General features: G+C 36.3%; 1 protein-coding gene across 5 annotated transcripts in view; it reads right to left on the reverse strand.

Annotated features, from left to right (window-relative positions):
• The window catches only part of NEDD4 (NEDD4 E3 ubiquitin protein ligase), a gene marked incomplete at both ends in the record, with an annotated part of 157,151 nt that overhangs the window by 95,341 nt on the left and 37,581 nt on the right, over positions 1-24,229 (reverse strand). For 4 of the 5 annotated variants that reach the window (XM_082846363.1, XM_082846361.1, XM_082846362.1 and 1 more), the window contains one exon: positions 2,160-3,704. In XM_082846363.1, coding sequence (XP_082702489.1) covers positions 2,160-3,704 — 1,545 coding nt within the window. Of the gene's footprint in view, positions 1-2,159; positions 3,705-15,300; positions 15,355-24,229 lie in introns of those variants that run through there. The other variant, XM_082846364.1, reaches the window with a different exon arrangement.

Genomic DNA, 24,229 nt, shown 5'->3' on the forward strand with positions numbered 1-24,229 from the left:
GGTCCCTGACCAAAGCAGTGATTTAATTTCATGGCTGCTGGGTACAGATAGCTGACATTACTAAATGCTACTCTAATATCAACTTGTTAAATGTGAATCCAGACTCAGCATATCAGAATACTAACCCAGACTAACTGGAGTCATGGGAAATATTTTGGGAGCTGTTTATTTATAAATGAGTTACAATATACCACTATAATTAGATTAATATATAATTATTGATAAACACAGGATTATTTCTAAAACCCCATTATTGTTGTCACTGCTATGTTTAGAAAAAACAACATTACTATTTTTCCTCTTAAAACAAGCCCTTGATTTACCAGTAAACAATTAGATCAATTTAGATCCAGTATGTGTTAAATGTAATGGTCCTATATTGTTTACAATTCTTGTATAGACAGCTGTTTAATAAACATTAAAAGGAGGAACAATTTAAAGCTCTCCAGCAAATGACACACTTCCGAACTATTTTATAATCCAATAATCTATCAAAAAAATAGAATCTGCAGAAAGCTAGGCATTTGGCTGTCACAAAAAAATATTTAAGTTAGCTTACCTAATTTTAAATAAAGCCAATAAAAGTGTATCTTTTAGCCACGCAAAAGGCAGTCACACTTTTTAAAAAAACATTAAAAATACCATTTTTTCAAAAGCATCAACAACAACAAACTATAATATTACCACAAAATCAACTATTTAAAGGATATTTCTAGAAATATTTCTAGGTTAATTTTTCCTTTCAGGTTAATTATTTCATTAAATGTAAAATAAATTTACAAGGTACATGTCGTACAATTAGCAAACTATTAATGTATTTCTTCATAGTATCACTTAATTGCTTTTTTTTAGAAGACAAGACAACTGAATGGATTATAATCTCCTAACAGCTGGTGTTTTAAAAGTTTTGTAAGTGGAATTAATAATTCTAAAACATACATCAGAATTTGAAATGTGATCTTTATTCATCCTCAGTAAAGTAGCTGCTTATATTAACATCTGGGCATTGGATAACAAGAATTATATTTATCAGACTTCAAAAGAGAGAAAACAAACTAGCAATTACTTAATATTTTATTTGCCCAGAAGTGTTAAAAGAATCTTTAATATTGATTTTGTTATACAAACACAGAAAAACAGATAAGTTTTTTTCCCCCAAACTATTATGTACTGTCATCTAAAATTGGTTTAGTCAGAAACATTTTTTTCATTTGCAGAAATCTGGCAAGATCTTCCAAATACAGAAATTTAAAAAATCTATTTAAGTTCAAAACACTTAAAATACTTTGGAAAGGCCAAATTACATTAAAAAACTGTTTTGGTTAAGATTCACTAGAGTTAAATTACTAATATAATAAAGCAAAATTACCAAAATAACAAATTAATTGGGTAATTAGAGAATTATGGAAAATACCTAGCAATTGAAACCAAATTTAAAAATACAAAATTTAGAATTCAATATTGTTGAGTGAGTTACATTTTAGAAGGCACACTTAACTGGTAGCTAAAGAAAAATAGGGTGGAAACAAAATTCCTGTGGTTAAGGGTATATACAAATGCAGATAACATTTATTTTTCCTCTGCTTTAAACATTCAGCATAACAGTTTTTATCGATGATCAAATAAATATATGTATTTTAAAGAAACATTTTCTCTATGTTCACTTATAAGAAGATTTTCACATTTTTATGTAGACTTTTTACTGTTTAATACTTTGAGTGGCTTTCTATATTTTACTTTTTTTCACAATGCTTAAGGAGGGGAGAACACAAAATGAGCATTTTTGAAAGTAGGAATAAAATACGGAGTTAGACATTAAAATACCATGCCACTTGAGGGAAAACATATGAAGGCAAAATGTTATCAAATAAATTATTATTTTAGCTTGTTTTTATGTGACAGAAATGTTTTATGGCTTAAATCACTTTGGAAAGTTTTTTTAAATACATATTTTCTACATTGATAAAATAACAAATAGAGTGAAAAACTACTGGGCATTTTTTCAGATTTACAAATATAAAGTTCATGACTCCACAGTGCTTGCTAGCTAAGGACCAAGAAAATATATAAAGCTGCCAAGTCATAATAAATTTTAACCAAATATTTCATAGAGCCATTCTAGTATAAAATAACATTTACCAAGACCAAAGGAGACTTACCTTACAAGAATGCTGTAAAGAATTAGATAGTTCATTTGTGAAATCTCTGTTGCTGTCTCTTGTTAAATTATCAACTTTCCCTTCATTTCTAGATGCAAACTTTATGAGTAATTGAGATGGTCCCCCCTTAGAACAACTGTGCTTAAGGCTGGATAAACAGGAAACATTTGGATAAGTTCCTCCCAATGAAATACTTCTTTGTAAAAGAGCATGGTTTTTGTTTATCTGTAAATGTGGTCTTTCCAACTGTCCATTGATATTTATTTGATAATCTACATTTTGGGAAGATGGTAAACATGCAGATGTCCTGTGCATAAGCTTAATATACTCTGAATCAGAATTAAGCTTAATTTCTGACATCTCTGGTCTACAATCACCATTTGCTGTTTCACAATCTAATGCAGTTGCTTTTTGTTGGGTGAAATGCACTGAAACGCAAGAATATCCTTCAGATGACTTTTCACAGACAGTCTGATTTGGACTATTATTTGCAATAACAATTTTCTTTTGTAATGAGCTGTGAAGAGGTCGTATGTCTCTTACTTCTCTGGGAGTACAGATTGTTTTAGATAACCGAAGTCCATTGACAGCTGTTGAAAGAAATCCCTTAGCACTACTGCCATCTTCATTGTGGGCAATTTCACTAGGAGAAATAATAAACTGGTGTGAGGTCTGATAGGATCCTTTGCTTGGAGGAGTACCTGTACTTGTTAGAGAAGTTGGTGGGGTATCTGAAGGACTCCTAGGAAAAATGACTAAGGATGAACAACGTTTTAGTGGAATTTTCAAGTTCCTGCTCACAGGCAATTTCATAATCTCTAGTCCACGATCCAGGTCATGCTGGACAAAGGGAACTGTACTTCTACTTCTCGAAAAAATTTCACATGGAGTAGTATTCCTGTTTGGCAAACTTCTATTGGAGATGCTGTCAGAAGATGAATTTCCACCAAAAAAGGTATCATCAGTTGGTGGAAAAGTATAACCACTGCTATCACTGATGATACTGTTGGTGTATGAACCTCCACTGGTGATACTTGTGCATGACCCATAATCACTACCGTTGCTGCTATAAGACCCATTCTCACTGGCTGAGAAGTGACTAAGGCTACCACTGCAAATGGCAGGACTGCTCAAGAGGTTACCATCATCCACAGCATTCAGTTCATTATCAACCACAGCACTGCCATCCTTCAAGACACAAGTAAATGAAGCATCATCACCATCAGCTAAGACATTGCCAGACTGAAGACATCCACTGTACCTTGTTGGCTGTAGTGAAATCTGCAGACAGCTGCTCTTTTTATTAACATTTTCAGGTGAAGGAACAGATGATCCTTCCTGAGACTTAACGTTTTCCTTTATTAACGGAGGTAGTGTAGTCTGTCTGGGAGTCAGCTTCATTTGAACCACGTTAGACGTTGAAGTCCGTGTTGGTCTCGTGAAGCACATGTGAACACTGCTATCCGAATCATCTCCAGAGGTTTCTGACACAGGATAAGTATTGCTTCTTCTGGCTGCAAAGTGCAATCGTAAGCTTTGTGCCATTTGTTCTCATTTCCAAACATGTTAAGGGCTGAAAGTCATAACAAAGATCTCTGTCGGTAGACAGGCTAGAAGCAGCTGCACTGCATCGAAAGAAAAAATCATTTGTGGTGCCTAAAAGAGCTCAGAAGTCGTAGTCTTTATCCTAAGTAAAACCTTAGAGACCAGATATCACGGAAAGAAAAAGACGGCCCATTCCCGAGACTGACGTTTACAAAATGTCTTGAATCGTCTGTAGTCAAAATGCCTTCACTTACAAAGCACTTGATTTCCAGCGACCTTTAAGCTGAGCTCAGCTGCAGCACACTGCCTCAAACACTGCCAACCTTGTTTCAATTATACCTTCTCCAATTTGCATGAATGAGTAACACAAGAACAACAATCTTCTAGCATTTCAAGTTGAAACAGTATTTTTTCACTCCAGCTCTACTAAATGAACATTTAACTATGTGAATCACGGTGCCTATGCTTTCTCCAGCAGAGTTTGACCACTAATATTTTTACCCATAGGGATAGTATTACAGGAAGTTGGTAGGAATGAAACTCCATGTAATTGAGTATCAAATCAAGGATTGAATTTCCAAACAGTCAATTTAGTAAACATAGAAATCTAGTCAATTTAGTCAATTTAGTAAACATAGAAAGGAATATAGACTTAATATTTTTAAAATGAGTAAATTCAAACATGTATAAATTTGGAAATACCAAAACTTTGAGGTGAATTAAAACTTTAGCATTAAATCAAATAGATAAATATTTTAGCTTCCAAAACACTACGTACTTGTAAATAGTGAAAGCTGAAGGATCGAAATACAAAATTAGCCTAGCAATACTACTGCAAAACTTGAGCATACGTCTGAGGAAAAAAAAGTTTGAGAGAAGCTGTCACCAAGCATTTTCTCCTGTAATTTTAAGGCTTTTCCAGCCAAGCAGTACAGTCTTTAAATGATGCCATTTATATTCTGACTATTAAAACTCTGCCAAGAAATAGCCTAAGCAAACATTCCATTAAAAATATATGCAGATTAGACAGAAAAACTATCCCCCAATATAGTTTGAGCACACAAGATATTTTATTCCACTGTCTCTGCAATTCATTCACTTTAGAGAGTGTTGTGGTAGGTAAAGAAGTCTAAAAAGGATTTAACACATCAAATAAACATATCTCAATGCCAATTCTGTTCTGAAAAACTCTAAGGGCTCTTTGCTGTCCCCTACTGGTGCACTGAAACAATTCATTTAGTTGTTGGATATCTGTGAAGAAGTATAAACCATGCTGCATATTTCTTGATATAAACAAAGTACATACTTGTTTACATTTTTGAGTACTAGGACTGCCCTAGAGGTGGAATTACTTACCCACTGCTGATAAAGCTCCTGCAGGAGAGAACAGGAGACTGTTTGTCCTTTTAGACGTTGTGATTTTGTATATGTATTTTTCTGCTGTGTATTTATTTAACTTTTATTTTATTTTCAGTTTACTAGGTAACAGAAGTTTAATATTTTAATTTCTCCCCTAAATGTCATAGACCAAGGTTGGTATTCTACTTGAAAGAAACAAATTTATTTTTAAATAATACTCTAGGGTATATTTAAACCCCTTACCTGAATTTTACAGCTGGAACTCCAGTAATAAATATATACTGGCTCATTCATAGGAAAGTAAAAAGTAAAATAGTTCAGTTGTTTACACCACATGGTACTACACCCAAGTTGTATTTTTCTAAGTGTTTTTTTCTAAGTAAAAGCAAATATGTAAAACATCTACTTGCAGTTTGTTTAAAAAAGAAAACTTAAGATAGTTCTGTTCTCAATCACAATTTTCTAAACAGTGTTTTTAATCAATTAAGAGGACAAAATAGAAATATGGAATTTACTAAATTCTATTTCTGACTAGAATGAGATAGTACTGTTTTAGAATAGGTACAATTATAAACTTAGTAATAAAATTATTATGCTATTTTGGTTTTGTATAATCTACACTATGATTTTATAGACTTTAGTACATATTCCCTTATAATCTTGTTTCTTTAAGAAGCAAGAGTCCTAATCTTTTCACTATACCTTCAAATAACTATAGCAGCTTTCCTTCTTTAATTAAGTTAGGAATCTAATGACTCAAAAAATGGATCACTTCTAATAAGCTGATCAATGAGATTAAACTGCTCATGTCTGTGGCCTAAAACGTCCAGTTAATAAGCAAATATCCTTTGGTTGTTTTTTTTAAATTTTATTTATTTTTTTATACAGCAGGTTCTTATTAGTCATCAATTTTATACACATCAGTGTATACATGTCAATCCCAATCGCCCAATTCATCACACCCCCACCCCCCCCACCGCTTTCCCCCCTTGATATCCATACGTTTGTCCTCTACATCTGTGTCTCAATTTCTGCCCTGCAAACCGGTTCATCTGTACCCTTTTTATAGGTTCCACATATATGTGTTAATATACGATATTTCTTTTTCTCTTTCTGATTTAATTCACTTTGTATGACAGTCTCTAGATCCATCCACATCTCTACAAAAGACCCAATTTTGTTCCCTTTTAAGGCTGAGTAATATTCCATTGTATATATGTACCATATCTTCTTTATCCATTCGTCTGTATATGGGCATTTAGGTTGCTTCCATGACCTGGCTATTGTAAATAGTGCTGCAGTGAACATTGGGGTGCATGTGTCTTTTTGAATTGTGGTTTTCTCTGGGTATATGCCCAGTAATGGGATTGCTGGGTCATATGGTAATTCTATTTTTAATTTTTTAAGGAACCTCCATACTGTTCTCCATAGTGACTGTATCAGTTTAATTCCCATCAACAGTGCAAGAAGGTTCCCTTTTCTCCACACCCCTCCAGCATTTGTTGTTTGTAAATTTTCTGATGATGCCCATTCTAACTGGTGTGAGGTGATACCTCATGGAAGTTTTGATTTGCATTTGTCTAATGACTAGTCATGTTGAGCAGCTGTTCATGTGCTTCTTGGCCATCTGTATGTCTTCTTTGGAGAAATGTCTATTCATGTCTTCTGTCCATTTTGGGATTGGGTTGTTTGTTTTTTTAATATTGAGCTGCATGAGCTGTTTATATATTCTGGAGATTAATCCTCTGTCCGTTGATTCATTTGCAAATATTTTCTCCCATTCTAAGGGTTGTCTTTTTGTCTTGTTTATGGTTTCCTTTGCTGTGCAAAAGCTTTGAAGTTTCATTAGGTCCCATTTGTTAATTTTTCTTTTTATTTCCATTACTCTAGGAGGTGGATCAAAAAAGATCTTGCTGTGATTTATGTCATAGAGTGTTCTGCCTATGTTTTCCTCTAAGAGTTTTATGGTGTCCAGTCTTACATTTAGGTCTCTAATCCATTTTGAGTTTATTTTTATGTATGGTGTTAGGGAGTGTTCTAATTTCATACTTTTACATGTACCTGTCCAGTTTTCCTAGCACCACTTGTTGAAGAGACTGTCTTTTCTCCATTGTATATCCTTGCCTCTTCTGTCATAGATTAGTTGACCATACGTGCGTGGGTTTACCTCTGGGCTTTCTATCTTGTTCCACTGATCTATTTCCGGTTTTGTGCCAGTACCATATTGTCTTGATTACTGTAACTCTGTAGTATAGTCTGAAGTCAGGGAGTCTCATTCCTCCAGCTTGGTTTTTTTCCCTCAAGACTGCTTTGGCTATTCGGGGTCTTTTGTGTCTCCATACAAATTTTAAGATTTTTTGTTCTAGTTCAATAAGAAATGTCATTGGTAATTTGATAGGGATTGCATTGAATCTGTAGATTGCTTTGGGTAGTATAGTCATTTTCACAGTATTGATTCTTGCAATCCAAGAACATGGTATATCTCTCCATTTGTTGGTATCATCTTTAATTTCTTTCATCAGAGTCTTACAGTTTTCTGCATACAGGTATTCTGTCTCCCTAGGAAGGTTTATTCCTAGGTATTTCATTCTTTTTGTTGCAATGGTAAATGGGAGTGTTTCCTTGATTTCTCTTTCAGATTTTTCATCATTAGTGTATAGGAATGCAAGAGATTTCTGTGCATTTATTTTGTATCCTGCTACTTTACCAAATTCATTCATTAGCTCTAGTAGTTTTCTGGTGACATCTTTAGGAGTCTCTATGTATAGTATCGTGTCATCTGCAAAGAGTGACAGTTTTACTTCTTCTTTCCCAATTTCTTTCCTTTTATTTCTTTTTCTTCTCTGATTTCTGTGGTTAGGACTTTCAAAACTATGTTGAATAATAGCGGAGAGAGTGGACATCCTTGTCTTGTTCCTGATCTTAGAGGAAATGCTTTCAGGTTTTCACCATTGAGAATGATGTTTGCTGTGGGTTTGTTGTATATGGCCTTTATTATGTTGAGGTAGGTTCCCTCTATGTCCACTTTCTGGAGAGTTTTTACCATAAATCAGTGTTGAATTTTGTCAAAAGTTTTTTCTGCATCTATTGAGATGATCATATGGTTTTATTTCTTCAATTTGTTAATATGGTATATCACATTGATTGATTTGTGTATATTGAAGAATCCTTGCATCCCTGGGATAAATTCCACTTGATCATGGTATATGATCTTTTTAATGTGTTCTTGGATTCTGTTTGCTAGTATTTTGTTGAGCATTTTTGTATCTATATTCATCAGTGATATTGGTCTGTAATTTTCTTTTTTTGTAGTATCTTTGTCTTGTTTTGGTATCAGGGTGTTGGTGACCTCATAGAATGAGTTTGGGAGTGTTCCTTCCTCCACAATATTTTGGAAGAGTTTGAGAAGCATGGGTGTTAGCTCTTCTCTAAATGTTTGATAGAATTTACCTGTGAAGCCATCTGGTCCTGGACTTTTGTTTGTTGGAAGATTTTTAATCACAGTTTCAATTTTGTAACTTGTGATTGGTCTGTTCATTTTTCTATTTCTTCCCGGTTCAGTCTTGGAAGGTTATACCTTTTTGAGAATTTGTCCATTTCTTCCAGGTTGTCCATTTTATTGGCATAGAATTGCTGGTAATAGTCTCTTAGGATGCTTTGTATTTCTGCAGTGTCTGTTGTAACTTCTTTTTCACTTTTAATTTTATTGATTTGAGTCCTCTCCCTTTTTTTTTTGATGAGTCTTGCTAATGGTTTATCAATTTTGTTTATCTTCTCAAAGAACCAGCTTTTAGTTTTATTGATCTTTGCTATTGTTTTCTTTGTTTCTATTTCATTTTTTTGTGCTCTGATCTTTATGATTTCTTTCCTTCTGCTAACTTTGGGTTTTGTTTGTTCTTCTTTCTCTAGTTCCTTTAGGTGTAAGGTTAGATTGTTTATTTGAGATTTTTCTTGTTCCTTGAAGTAGGCTTGTACAGCTATAAACTTCCCTTTTAGAACTGCTTTTGCTGCATCCCATAGGTTTTGGATTGTTGTGTTTTCATTGTCATTTGTCTCTAGGTATTTTTTGATTTCCTCTTTGATTTCTTCAGTGATCTCTTGGTTACTTAGTAACGTAGTGTTTAGGCCCCATGTGTTTGTGTTTTTTACGTTTTTTCACCTGCAATTCATTTCTAATCTCCTAGCGTTGTGGTCAGAAAAGATGCTTGATATGATATCAATTTTCTTAAATTTACTGAGGCTTTATTTGTGACCCAAGATGTGATCTATCCTGGAGAATGTTCCATGCGCACTTGAGAAGAAAGTGTAATCTGCTGTTTTTGGATGGAATGTCCTATAAATATCAATGAAATCTATCTAGTCTATTGTGTCATTTAAAGCTTCTGTTTCCTTATTTATTTTCATTTTGGATGATCTGTCCATTGGTGTAAGTGAGGTGTTAAAGTCCCCCACTATTATTGTGTTACTGTTGATTTCCTCTTTTACAGCTGTTAGCAGTTGCCTTATGTATTGAGGTGCTCCTGTGTTGGGTGCATATATATTTATAATTGTTATATCTTCTTCTTGGATTGATCTCTTGATCATTATGTAGTGTCCTTCCTTGTCTCTTGTAACATTCTTTATTTTCAAGTCTATCTTATCTGAGATGAGTATTGCTCCTCTAGCTTTCTTTTGACTTCCATTTGCATGGAATATCTTTTTCCATCCCGTCACTCTCAATCTGTATGTGTCCCTAGGTCTGAAGTGGGTCTCTTGTAGACAGCATATAGACAGGTCTTGTTTTTGTATCCATTCAGTAAGCCTATGTCTTTTGGTTGGAGCATTTAATCCGTTCATGTTTAAGGTAATTATCAATAGGTATATTCCTATGACTATTTTCTTAATTGTTTTGGGTTTATTTTTGTAGGTTCTTTTCTTCTCTTGTGTTTCCCACTTTGAGAAGTTCCTTTAGCATTTGTTGTAGAGCTGGTTTTGTGGTGCTGAATTCTCTTAGCTTTTGCTTGTCTGTAAAGCTTTTGATTTCTCCATCAAATCTGAATGAGATCCTTGCTGGGTAGAGTAATCTTGGTTGTAGGTTCTTCCCTTTCATCACTTTAAGTAGATCATGCCACTCCGTTCTGGCTTGTAGAGTTTGTGCTGAGAAATCAGCTGTTAACCCTATGGGAGTTCCCTTGTATGTTATTTGTCATTTTTCCCTTGCTGCTTTCAGTAATTTTTCTTCGTCTTTAATTTTTGCCAATTTGATTACTATGTGTCTCGGTGTGTTTCTCCTTGGGTTTATGCTGTATGGGACTCGCTGTGCTTCCTGGACTTAGGTGGCTATTTCCTTTCCCATGTTAGGGAAGTTTTCGACTATAATCTCTGCAAATATTTTCTCTGGTTCTTTCTCTCTCTCTTCTCCTTCTGGGACCCCTATAATGTGAATCTTGTTGCATTTAATGTTGTCCCAGAGGTCTCTTAGGCTGTCTTCATTTCTTTTCATTCTTTTTTCTTTATTCTGTTTTGCAGCAGTGAATTCCACCATTCTGACTTCCAGGTCACTTATCCGTTCTTCTGCCTCAGTTATTCTGCTATTGATTCCTTCTAGTGTATTCTTCATTTCTGTTATTGTTTTGTTCATCTCTGTTTGTTTTTTCTTTAATTCTTCTAGGTCTTTGTTAAACATTTCTTGCATCTTCTTGATCTTTGCCTCCATTCTCTTTCCGAGGTCCTGGATCATCTTCACTATCATTATTTTGAATTCTTTTTCTGGACGGTTGCCTATCTCCACTTCATTTAGTTGTTTTTCTGGGGTTTTATCTTGTTTCTTCTTCTGGTACATAGCCCTCTGCCTTTTCATCTTGTTTATCTTTCTGTGAATGTGGGTTTTATTCCACAGGCTTCAGGATTGTAGTTCTTCTTGCTTCTGTGTCTTTCCTCTCCTCCTTTGGTTTTTAATATAAAATGAACCAGATAAATGTTTTCTCTTTGGTAAGCTTCACTATAAGCATCAGTTTCATGTCCCCTAACTAGATTGTAAGCTTCCAGAGTGTGAGGACCGCAACTAAATATTTCTTCTGATCCTCTTGAGCTCATGCTGGGCACAATGCAAGCACTAAATAACACCAGGGAGGAGGTTTGATGGATCCAGCTACTACTTCTAAAGAAATATCAAAAAGTACTCCAGCTGGACAGGAAGGAAGGTTGCTTGAAACATTTGCAAAGAGGGTTTCAGCCAAGGAAAAGTAAGAAAATCAATTGCACTTCCTAGCACTCTAGTCTGAGTTTAAATTCTCGGAAGGCTGAACAGTTTGCATTACTGGCTCTGGTCTGGGACTGCAGAGGATCTGCACCAGTATTAGAGCAGTTATGTGTACAACCTGGAGAACCTGGGGTAGAATGTAGCCCTTCAGCCAAACAGATGCCAAGAGAGTAGCATCAACCCTAACTTCAAGGGGAGAAGAGCTGGAGAGTAGTGGCAGGCCTCACCTGGAAGGAGTCTATGTAAATCCTATAGAATTTCACATTCTAGAATGAAACACATAATATCCTAGGATTAGACTGAAGCTCAGGGCCTCACATTCTGAGATATTTGGTTATTGATTATCTTCACAGAAAATAATGTGATTACCTACATGCTATGGACAGGCTCTGGATAATACTAATTGTTGACTAGAACTCTGAAGGCTAATATCCACTGTGATGGTTAATTGCATGTGTTGACTTGGCTAAGATATTTTGCCCAGCTGATGGGTCAAACACTGAACTAGATATTGCTATGAAGCTATTTTTTAGATGTGATTAGTATTTAAGTCTGTAGATTTTGAGTAAAGCAGAATGCCCTCCATAATGTGGTGGCTCTCATTCAATCAGTTAAAGGCCTTAAGAGCAAAGACAGGTTTCTGGAAGCAGCAATGCTGCCTCAAGACTATAACACAGAAACCTGCCTTAGTTTCTAGCTTGCTGCCCAGCACTGCAGATTTCAGATGCATTAACTCTTACCTGAATCTGCAACCTGCCAGCACCACCTCACAGATTTCAGACTTGCCAGCTTCCACTATCATGTAAAGCAATTCCTTAAAGTAAATCAATCCCCCCCACGTCATTATCTCTCACTGTCTCATTCTGTGTGTGTGTGTGTGTGTGTGTGTGTGTGTGTCCTATTGGTTCTGTTTCTCTGGAAAACCCTGACTAATACAACCACTGAACTTGAGAAGCACAGCATCTCTGCCTGGAATATGGAATATAGGCATCTCCTAAAGCTTCAGAGGCTGTATGCGTGCAGAGATAGCTCTTAGGTAGTGACACAGAAGCACTAACTTTTGCACTGGTGGGTAGAATTCATTTACAGGCACATTACTCTCAAATGTCCCATCACCATCAACATCACCACAACCATAACCAAACTATGACTGTTTTAATCCCCAGCTTCTTAAAACTGGCTGAAAAAATATCACTTATATTGCAAATATTTTCCAGATGACTAGAAATTCTTTTTCCTTAAAAGTGTACCTGTGCTCTTCGCTGTACATTTCCAAAGAGAATCTGCTAGGAAAAGGATGCACTTCTAATTTAGTTGTGAATGCTACAGGAGAATGATAAAATGACATTTACAGTGTATAGGCCAATTTACTGCTACACAATCAAGCCTGTTATTCCTTCAATGGCTATAGTTTCTATGACGTCTCAGGTGATCTGTACACTTCAATTCCCTGCTAGGACTAACAACAAATCAGAGCATTAGAATGATGAGCACCACCCTGTTCTAATTATTTCTTGTTCCCTTTTGCTAGTAAAGTGAGCTTTTTAAGAAAAACTACATTTCTAATGCATAGCAGAGTATCTAACACAGTAGATGCCTGAAATGGCATACTGTAGTTAACACACAAAATGTGATATCAGAGAGCCACAAATGCATGATTCCATGAACGTTAAATAACACTCTGTATTAATGATGAAAACTTTTCTGAGTGCTTTGATAACTACTATCTCATTTTATTTTCATAATATATTTATCAGATAGGTAAGGCAAATACTGTTATTCCAATTTTTAAACATGAGAAAATATTTTCAGAAGGATTAAATAATCTGTCTAGGGTTACAAGCTAACGTACCAAATCACAAGCCAGACTATAAGGACTCTGACTCCTTGGTATGGGGATCTATAATATCCTGTTACGTGCATTATTTTTTTTTGTTTTAAGAAATATTCCATTGTTAATATCAGAAGCAATGCTTTTTTTCTTTCGACCTATCGTGACACCCTGTATGGTACTCTATACGTGGCAAATGGTCAAGGAGTGTTAATGCACCAATCAGAGCATGATAGATATCAGTTTTGGCAATGAAGAGTCGCACCATAATAAGATTATCAGCAAAAAAGACCAGATAACTATAAGCAGGGTGGAAAGTATAAACATGTCCTCCTTGTGGACAATATGCAAATAACTCAAATAAAATAGTTCACCAGTTATGTACCCAAGAATCAAGAAGAAATTCATATCAGTGTCACTAACAACAGGAAAAATAACACATGACCCAGCAATTCAATCCCAAAATATGAACCTTAGAGATACACTCATACACGTATATCAGGAAACATAGCAAGAATGTTTATCAATTGGTTATAGCAAAAACCTGGAAACAACACTAATATCTATTAAGAAGGATAAATACATAAATTATGGTATTACAACATTTGCAGATGAAGGGAAAACTATGCATCTGTAAAATGTCTTATTACAGATCGACCTTACAAATATAACATTAAGCAAAAAGCATGTCACAGAGGAAAGTATTCAGAGTGCTACTACTCTAATAAAATCAAAAATATGAAAAAGGAAACTACTATGCTTTTAGGGATACATACATACATGATAAAAATTTTTAAATAAGAAAGATAAACACAATATTCAGGACAGTGGCTACTACTTGCAGGGGAAGAAAAGGAGATGCTATTGGGGAGGAGTATGAGGGGTTTTGAAAATTTTGGTAATATTCTAGTTCTTAAGTTGAGTAAGAAGTGTACAGATATTCATCTTATTATTTAAAATAAGGATTTATATTAAACATATTTTTTGTATGTCTATTTCATGATTAAAAAAACACCAATACTAAATTTCACCTGGTCCTATCTAGAAGGAAAACAGATCTGTAGCAACAGAGGGAAAAAAACAGAAGACATTCCCTATTCTATTAAAAGAAAAAAAAAAGGCAAAAATACAAACAGAAAACAAAAAGCTCTGTGACTAACCAAATCTGATAAGCAAATCATCAACATCTGTCATTCAGCCTTACAAAATTACATTGCCAGTTAGTGCTGAAGTCTCCCTTGGCTGCAGAAAAGTACCTTTGCCTGTTATGATACTAATGACTTCAGCTGCAATATCTTCAGTTACTAGTATAGTTATCACTTCTTGACAGAAAAAAACAAAGTGTTGTATAGTCCAACACTAAAAATAGATTCTTTAAAAAATCCAGTTTCCATGTTAGCTACAAAATGAATAAAACTGTTTAATTTCTTTTTTGGTGCTTCTGTTTGGTAACTGATAAGCTTTGAATATATAACACTGTTCTTACACCTTCATATTCAAATCTTACCAGTGTAAAATGTAAACATAAGATGCTAAAAAGAAGGTTTGAAATAAAGTTCCAAAGAGACAAATTAGGAAAAGAATAGGATTTCAAGACAGTCTTTAGGAAATCAGGAATCAGAACTATCCTTTTATAAAAATAAAATCAGGTTATATTTGCTTTTTGTCCCTCTAAGGACTGGCAATCCTTCAGAGGACTTTACTTCATCGGTGTAGAGAGGATAGCTTTCCTTTGTAGAATAGTGGGGATAAGGGAAAGTATGGGATGTCATAACTGGATACAGGTAACCCCAAGAAATCCACTGGAGTGAGGAGGGGAAGGCTCCTGAGCCTGGGACTACCGACCAGGGTACAAGGATGAGTGTGAGGGAAGGCCAGACAAAGAGGCTGACTTTCCTGCATCTCCTGCCATGTCAGGCCTTGAGGAAGACCGTGAATCTGCTGAGAACTGACAATCACAAGAGGTGCCTGGGAGAATAGAAGGGTAGAGAGTAGCACCAGGAAAGAGGGAAAAAAAAAATTCTATCTGTCCACCATTTTGCCCAGAGTCTCCATAACCAACCCCAAAGCATCCCTCACCTCACAGATCCCCAGCCCACTTTTCCTTGCTGCTCTACTGAAATATACCCTTGCTTCACATTTTACACTCGTACAATAGAACTCACCAATCGATTTTCATCAAACACTTCAAAAAGAAGCCGGTGCTGCTGAGGGTGAACCTAAGTAAGAAAAAAACAACCTTTCTTTAAAAACAAGTGAACATCGGAACTATATTCAATATCTTGTAATAACCTATAATGGAAAAGAATCTGAAAAATTATGTGTGTGTGTGTGTGTGTGTGTGTATACTTTGCTGTATACCAAAAACTAACACAACATTGTAAATCAACTATACTTTTAATTTTAAAAAAGTGAACATCAACCCACAAACACTGAGAAATAAATGTTTGAAAATGTTACCATTTCCTAATTCCTGTTACTTACAATATATTTTAAATTACACAAGATACTTAATATATACAAAGCTCAGACCAGTCACAAGTCACCCATTTTCTAGCAATTTTTCCATAATGACAAAGTGGATTTGGTTGCTTATTTTTCCGTTTTTTCTAAAATAGAATAAAAGAAAGTAAGATAAAATTTCTTTTTTTTTTTGGCCACACAGTTTATGGGATTTTAGTTCCCCGACCAGGGATAGAACCCACACCCTCCACAGTGAGAGCCTGGAGTCCTAACCACTAGACCTCCAAGAAATTCCTGAAAGTGAGATAAAATTTCAAAAAATTACATATTTACAAGCACTTAAAAATACAGATTAGATTTTAACTTATTATCAATTTTATGTACTCACTTTTTATTTATCAGGTTAGAAATACCCAAAGTGGATGCTGATTTTATGGAGACTAGTGTTCTGAATCCTTTTAGTACTGACTTGATAAAACCAATCTTGTTTATACTATATAAAGTACATAAGCAGTCAAAAAGTATACACTGAGTTTTCACTTACTGTTTATATCTTATAGCACGAGTAAAATTAACATGCAGTAATTTATTTTTCAAAGCTAATGCTTTTATCTTTGCTGAAATGTTTCAATATCAAGTTAATATCTACTAAATATCAAACACAAAGAAAATCTTTAATAATTTGTTATACCAGAGGTTAAGATGATGTATGAAACATTCTCACATTTAAGTTGATATTTTCTCTATGATAAATATATTACATTAAACACTGAGATATTTTAAAACTTTGGTTTACATGTCAAAAGTATCGACAGCCTTCAGAAAAAAGTCCTATATGTGTGACAAAGATATAGAGATACCTAACCCAATGTCCACTCTCCCTTATGCTCTTTTGAGAACATAATCCTAATTTTACCTGCAACAAGTGCCCAGGGTCACCACACTGCACAACTCTTGGGGATAGGGGCATTAATTTTTTTTTAATTGAAGTATAACACAAATTCAGTAAAGTATAAAGTTTACTAACCTTAAATATACAGCTTGATGACTTTTCATACATGTTTGCTGTGTCATCATCACCGAGATCAAAATATGGAACACTCCATTCTATTTTATGTATTGTTTTCTATATGAACAGTGCCCTCTGGACTTGTTCAACACTGAGACTCTCTAAAAAAAGTTCCCTTGGGCTTCCCTGGTGGCGCAGTGGTTGAGAGTCCGCCTGCCGATGCAGGGGACATGGGTTCGTGCCCCGGTCCGGGAGGATCCCACATGCCGCAGAGCGGCTGGGCCCGTGCGCCATGGCCGCTGAGCCTGCGCGTCCGGAGCCTGTGCTCCGCAACGGGAGAGGCCACAACAGTGAGAGGCCCGCGCACCGAAAAAAAAAAAAAAAAAAGAAAGTTCCCTTGCACCCGGGGGCGACCAAAAAGGCCAACCTACCAGTGGTCACTGGGTGGGACTTCTGGAAAAGCTCTTTATTTCTTTATTTAAAGATTGAGTATGCTTTTCTTTTTTAAAAAAATATTTGTTTGTTTGTTTATTATTGCCTGCGTTATGGCTTTATTGCTGCACGCAGGCTTTCTCTAGTTGCAGCGAGCAGGGGCTACCCTTCGTTGCGGTGCGCGGGCTTCTCATTGCGGTGACTTCTCTTGTTGCAGAGCATGGGCTCTAGGTGCGTGGGCTTCAGTAGTTGTGGCACATGGTCTCAGTAGTTGTGGCTCGCGGGCTCTAGAGCACAGGTTCAGACATTGTGGTGCACAGGCTTCGCTGTTGTGCGGCATGTGGGATCTTCCCGGACCACGGCTCAAACCCGTGTCCCCTGCACTGGCAGGCAGATTCTTAACCACTGCGCCACCAGGGAAGTTCCTGGGAGAGCTCTTTAAATGGGGCTGACTCAGCTGGGAGAGATGTCGCTTTTGCCCTTTGTACTTCTTTTTCCTGTGTGGAACTTGGTTAGGACAGCTGGCACCCCTACAGTCATATTATAACCATGGGGCAACTATGAGGACAGAAGCCCCAATTAAGGGCTATATATGCCACGGGGATAGAAGAAACAGTGTTAAGACAATAATCTCTTCTAGGAGGATATAGAGGAAATTTTGGGGAGGAGATGACGCTTGAGCTAAGACTTGAAAGATGGGAAGAATTTGAATAAGAAAATATAGATAATATTCACAGCAAGGAGATCGCAGGAGGAAAGGCATGGGGGCAGAATGAGCATGCTGTAAGGAGATCAACTGATAAGAACATTTTTGTGTTAGAAAGTGGTAAGAAAAATTTGGTTAGTCAGTGTAGAGCCAGACTGAGGGCACTGATATCCAGAAAAGGAATTAAGACTTGATTGGTATGGAAGAAAATTAAGCTTTTAAATGAAAAACTGATACGATGTAGATCATATGTAAATATTATTTTGTCAGTGATACATAAAATAAATTGGACTAGAGAGAGACCCCGGAGTCCACAGAGACTGTGGCTCTAGTAACTCAGGTATGAAGTGATGAGAGCTTTGCCTGTGATTGTCCCAGTGAGACTAGGGAGGGAGACAAGAACATGAAAAATATTTTGAGGGAAAAAATAAAAAGTCTCAATGTCTAACAAAATACCTGGCAGACAATGTAGATGTTCAATGAATATTGCTAAGAAAATAGATATATGTGACTTGAATAGGCCTCTGCTGTCCTGGTTCAGACTATAATTAATAGCTTCCTAACAGGATGCTCTAACTCAACTATCTTACCTTTTAAATCTACCTTTTCTATTACAACTGGAGTGACCTACCTAAAAGATAGCTTAGGCCATCTTTACTGCCCTTCTCAAAAGCTGTTCCCAGTGGCCTAAAGAATAATATTCAAATGCCTGAGCATGGAATGATGCTTCCTGATCTGAGTCCAATCTGCCTTTCCAGCCTTGTGTCCTGTAACTGTCGCCTGCCAACACAAATACACATACACCCTATGCTCTAATCACACTAGAAACAGTCTAATCACTGCTTACTGTGCTTTCTGATCTGTACTACATGCTAAGGTCTCTCCATGCGCAACACCTTCTCAGCTCGACACGTCCAAAATCTACCCCTTGTTCAAGCCTCAGCTCAAACGTCAACTCCGCCCTGAAGTCTTACCTCCCGTCACTCCCCCTCCTCCGTTTCCAGTTATTAAAAAACTGACTAGGGCTTCCCTGGTGGCGCAGTGGTTGAGAGTCCGCCTGCCGATGCAGGGGACGCGGGTTCGTGCCCCGGTCCGGGAGGATCCCACATGCCGCGGAGCGGCTGGGCCCGTGAGCCATGGCTGCTGAGCCTGCGCGTCCGGAGCCTGTGCTCCGCAACGGGAGTGGCCACAACAGTGAGAGGCCCACGTACCGCAAAAAAAAAAAACAAAAAACAAAAAAAAAACTGACTACATTCTTCCATTTATGAAGTTAATAATATGTAATAGCTCTCTACTGAATTATAAAAACACCATAAAAGACTTGGTTACTTGTTTTTTGAGGGGGGTTATATCAAAGGCACACCCTAAGTGCAAGAATACAATTTAAAACATGTGGTGAGAATTCTAATTCAAAATGGCAGCCTGAACACAAATATTAACCCTCTCCCTCCTGAGATCCTGTTTTCATAATAGCAAAGGAGTTTGTAAAAGGTATTAAAGCATCACAGCAAAGATCATATGCACGTGCAAGGGCCACCAGCAGGCAAGCAATTTCCATACCTCCCTAGGAGGGAGATGAAGTGGGGATGAAAGCAGGCTTCTGAAGAAACTGAAAACTATTAAAAGAACAGAATGTTGAAGCAAAGAGGTCAATGGCCCAAATGAGAGAATATTCCTATAGCACCTAAACCTCTAGTAAACACATGCACACACTGACACACACACATTATTAAAGAGTTTCTCTTTGTGTCTGATTTCAGGTAGAGGTTCAACAATAATGCAACCATCAGCTGTTGTTTTTTTTTTAACATCTTTATTGGAGTATAATTGCTTTACAATGGTGTGTTAGTTTCTGCTTTATAACAAAGTGAGTCAGCTATACGTACACATGTATCCGTATATCCCCTCCCTCTGCATCTCCCTCCCACCCTCCCTATCCCACCCCTCTAGGTGGTCACAAAGCACCGAGCTGATCTCCCTAACCTATGTGGCTGCTTCCCACTAGCTATCTATTTAACAGTTGGTAGTGTATATATGTCCATGCCACTCTCTCACTTTGTCCCAGCTTACCCTTCCCCTCCCCATGTCCTCAAGTCCATTCTCTACGTCTGCATCTTTATTCCTGTCCTGCCCCTAGGTTCTTCAGAACCATTTTTTTCTTTTTTTAGATTCCATATATATGTGTTAGCATACAGTATTTTTCTCTTTCTGACTTCACTATGTTTGACAGACTCTAGGTCCATCCACCTCACTACAAATAACTCAATTTCATTTTATGGCTGAGTAATATTCCATTGTATATATGTGCCACATCTTCTTTATCCATTCATCTGTTGATGGACACTTAGGTTGCTTCCATGTCCTGGCTATTGTAAACAGTGCTGCAGTGAACATAGTGGTACATGATTCTTTTTGAATTATGGTTTTCTCAGGGTATATGCCCAGTAGTGAGATTACTGGGTCATATGGTAGTTCTATTTTTAGTTTTTTAAGGAACCTCCATACTGCTCTCCCTAGTGGCTGTATCAATTTACATTCCTACCAACAGTGCAAGAGTGTTCCCTTTTCTCCACACCCTCTCCAGCATGTATTGTTTGTACATTTTTTGATGATGGCCATTCTGAATGGTGTGAGGTGATACCTCATTGTAGTTTTGATTTGCATTTCTCTAATGATTAGTGATGTTGGGCATCCTTTCATGTATTTGTTGGCAATCTGTATATCTTCTTTGGAGAAATGTCTATTTAGGTCTTCTGCCCATTTTTGGATTGGGTTGTTTGTTTTTTTGATATTGAGCTGCATGAGATGCTTGTATATTTTGGAGGTTAATCCTTTGTCAGTTGCTTCGTTTGCAAATATTTTCTCCCATTCTGAGGGTTGTCTTTTCATCTTGTTTATGGCTACCTTTGCTGTGCAAAAGCTTTTAAGTTTCATTAGGTCCCATCTGTTTATTTTTGTTTTTATTTCCATTTCTCTAGGAGGTGGGTCAGAAAGGATCTTGCTGTGATTTATGTACAGAGTGTTCTGCCTATGTTTTCCTCTAAGAGTTTTATCCTGTCTGGCATTGCATTTAGGTCTTTAATCCATTTTGAGTTTACTTTTGTATACAGTGTTAGGGAGTATTCTAATTTCATTCTTTTACACATAGCTGTCCAGTTTTCCCAGCACCACTTATTGAAGAGACTGTCTTTTCTCCACTGTATATTCTTGCCTTCTTTATCAAAGATAAGGTGACCATATGTCTGTGGGTTTACCTTTGGGCTTTCTGTCCTGTTCCATTGATCGATATTTCTGTTTTTGTGCCAATACCATACTGTCTTGATTACTGTAGCTTTGTAGTATAGTCTGAAGTCAGGGAGCTTGATTCCTCCAGCTCTGTTTTTCTGTCTCAAGACTGCTTTAGCTATTCGGGGTCTTTTGTGTTTCCATACAAATTGTGAATTTTTTTGTTCCAGTTCTGTGAAAAATGCCATTGGTAGCTTGATAGGGATTGCACTGAATCTGTACATTGCTTTGGGTAGTAGAGCCATTTTCACAATGTTGATTTTTCCAATACAAGAACATGGTATATCTCTCCATCTGTTTGTATCACCTTTAATTTATTTCATCTGTGTCTTATAGTTTTCTACATACAGGTCTTTTGTCTCCTTAGGTAGGTTTATTCCTAGCTATTTTATTCTTTTTGTTGCAATGGTAAATGACAGTGTTTTCTTAATTTCACTTTCAGATTTTTCATTGTTAGTGTACAGGAATGCAAGAAATTTCTGTGCATTAATTTTGTATCCTGCTACTTTACCAAATTCATTGATTAGCTCTAGTAGTTTTCTGGTGGCATCTTTAGGATTCTCTATGTATAGTATCATGTCATCTGCAAACAGTGACAGTTTTACTTCTTTTCTGATTTGGATTCCATTTATTTTGCTTTTTCTTCTCTGATTGCTGTGGCTAAAACTTCCAGAACTATGTTGAGTAATAGTGGTGAGAGTGGGCATCCTTGTCTTTTTCCTGATCTTAATGGAAATGGATTCAGTTTTTCACCATTGAGAACGATGTTGGCTGTGGGCTTGTCAAATATGGCCTTTATTATGTTGAGGTAAGTTCCCTCTATGTCCACTTTCTGCTGGGTTTTTTTTTAAACATAAATGGTGTTGAATTTTGTTGAAAGCTTTTTCTGCATCTATTGAGATGATAATATGGTTTTTATCCTTCAGCTTGTTAATATGATGTATCACAGTGATTGATTTGCATACATTGAAGAATCCTTGCATTCCTGGGGTAAACCCCACTTGATCATGGTGTATGATCCTTTAATGTGCTGTTGAATTCTGTTTGCTACTATTTTGTTGAGGATTTTTGCATCTATGTTCATCAGTGATATTGGCCTGTAGTTTTTTTGTGACATCTTTGTCTGGTTTTGGTATCAGGGTCATGGTGGTCTTGTAGAACGAGTTTGCGAGTGTTCCTCCCTCTGCTATATTTTGGAAGAGTTTGAGTAGGATGGGTGTTAGCTCTTCTCTAAATGTTTGATAGAATTCGCCTGGGAAGCCATCTGGTTTTGGGCTTTTGTTTGTTGGAAGATTTTAAATCACAGTTTCAATTTCAGTGCTTGTGATTGGTCTGTGTATATTTTCTATTTCTTCCTGGTTCAGTCTCAGAAGGTTGTGCTTTTCTAAGAATTTATCCATTTCTTCCAGGTTGTTCATTTTATTGGCATACAATTGCTTGTAGTAGTCTCTCATGATCCGTTGTATTTCTGCAGTGTCAGTTGTTACTTCTCCCTTTTCATTTCTAACTCTATTGATTTGAGTCTTTTCCCTTTTTTTCTTGATGAGTCTAGCTAATGGTTTATCAATTTCGTTTATCTTCTCAAAGAACCAACTTTTAGTTTTATAGATCTTTGCTATCATTTCCTTCATTTCTTTTTCATTTATTTCTGATCTGATCTTTATGATTTCTCTTCTTCTGCTAACTTTGGGGTATTTTGGTTCTTCTTTGTCTAATTGCTTTAGTTGTAAGTTGAGGTTGTTTATTTGAGATTTTTCTTGTTTCTTGAGGTTGTATTGTATTGCTATAATCTTCCCTCTTAGAACTGCCTTTGCTGCACCCCATAGGTTTTGGGTCATTGTGTTTTCACTGTCATTTGTTTCTAGGTATTTTTTGATTTCCTCTGCGATTTCTTCAGTGATCTCTTGGTTATTTAGTAGTGTATTGTTTAGCCCCCAATGTGTTTGTATTTTCTACAGTTTTTTTTCCTGTAATTGATATCTAGTCTTATAGCATTGTGGTTGGAAAAGAAACTTGATCCAATTTCAAATTTCTCAAATTTACCAAGGCTTGATTTGTGACCCAAGATATGATCTATCATGGAGAATGTTCCATGAGCACTTTAGATGAAAGTGTACTCTGTTGTTTTTGGATGTAATGTCCTACAAGTATCAATTAAGTCCATCTTGTTTAATGTATCATTTAAAGCTTGTGTTCCCTTATTTTCATTTTGGATCATCTGTACATTGGTGAAAGTGGGGTGTTAAAGTCCCATACTATGATTATGTTACTGTCAATTTCCCCTTTTATGGTTGTTAGCATTTGCCTTATGTATTGAGGTGCTCCTTTGTTGGGTGCATAAATATTTACAATTGTTGTATCTTCTTCTTGGATTGATCCCTTGATCATTATGTAGTGTTCTTCTTTGTCTCTTGTAATAGTCTTTATTTTAAAGTCTATTTCAAAGTCTATTTTGTCTGATATGAGAATTGCTACTCCAGCCTTCTTTTGATTTCCATTTGCATGCAATATCTTTTTCCATCCCCTCACTTTCAGTCTCACTTTTCAGTCCCTAAATCTGAAGTGGGTCTCTTGTAGACAGCATATATACCGGTCTTGTTTTTGTATCCATTCAGCCAGTCTATGTTTTTTGGTTGGAGCATTTAATCTATTTACATTTAAGGTAATTATTGATATGTACATTGTTATTACTGTTTTCTTAATTGTTTTGGGTTTGTTTTTGTAGGTCTTTTCCTTCTCTTGTGTTTATTGCCTAGAGAAGTTCCTTTAGCATTTGCTGTAAAGCTAATTTGGTGGTGCTGAATTCTCTTAGCTTTTGCTTGTCTGTAAAGGTTTTAATTTCTCTGTCAAATCTAAATGAGACCCTTGCTGGGTAGAGTAATCTTGGTTGTAGGTTTTTCCCTTTCATCACTTTAAATATGTCCTGCCAGTCCCTTCTGGCTTGCAGAGTTTCTGCTGAAAGATCAGCTGTTAACCTTATGGGGATTCCCTTGTATGTTATTTGTTGCTTTTCCCTTGCTGCTTTTAATGATTTTTCTTTGTATTTAATTTTTAATAGTTTGATTAATATGTGTCTTGGCATGTTTCTCCTTGGATTTATCCTGTATGGGACTCTCTTTGCTTCATGTACTTGATTGACTATTTCCTTTTCCATAGTTGGGAAGTTTTCAACTATAATCTCTTCAAATATTTTCTCAGT

Source organism: Leucopleurus acutus (genome assembly GCF_964270905.1).
Source record: "Leucopleurus acutus genome assembly, chromosome: 1".
NCBI lineage: Eukaryota > Metazoa > Chordata > Mammalia > Artiodactyla > Delphinidae > Leucopleurus > Leucopleurus acutus.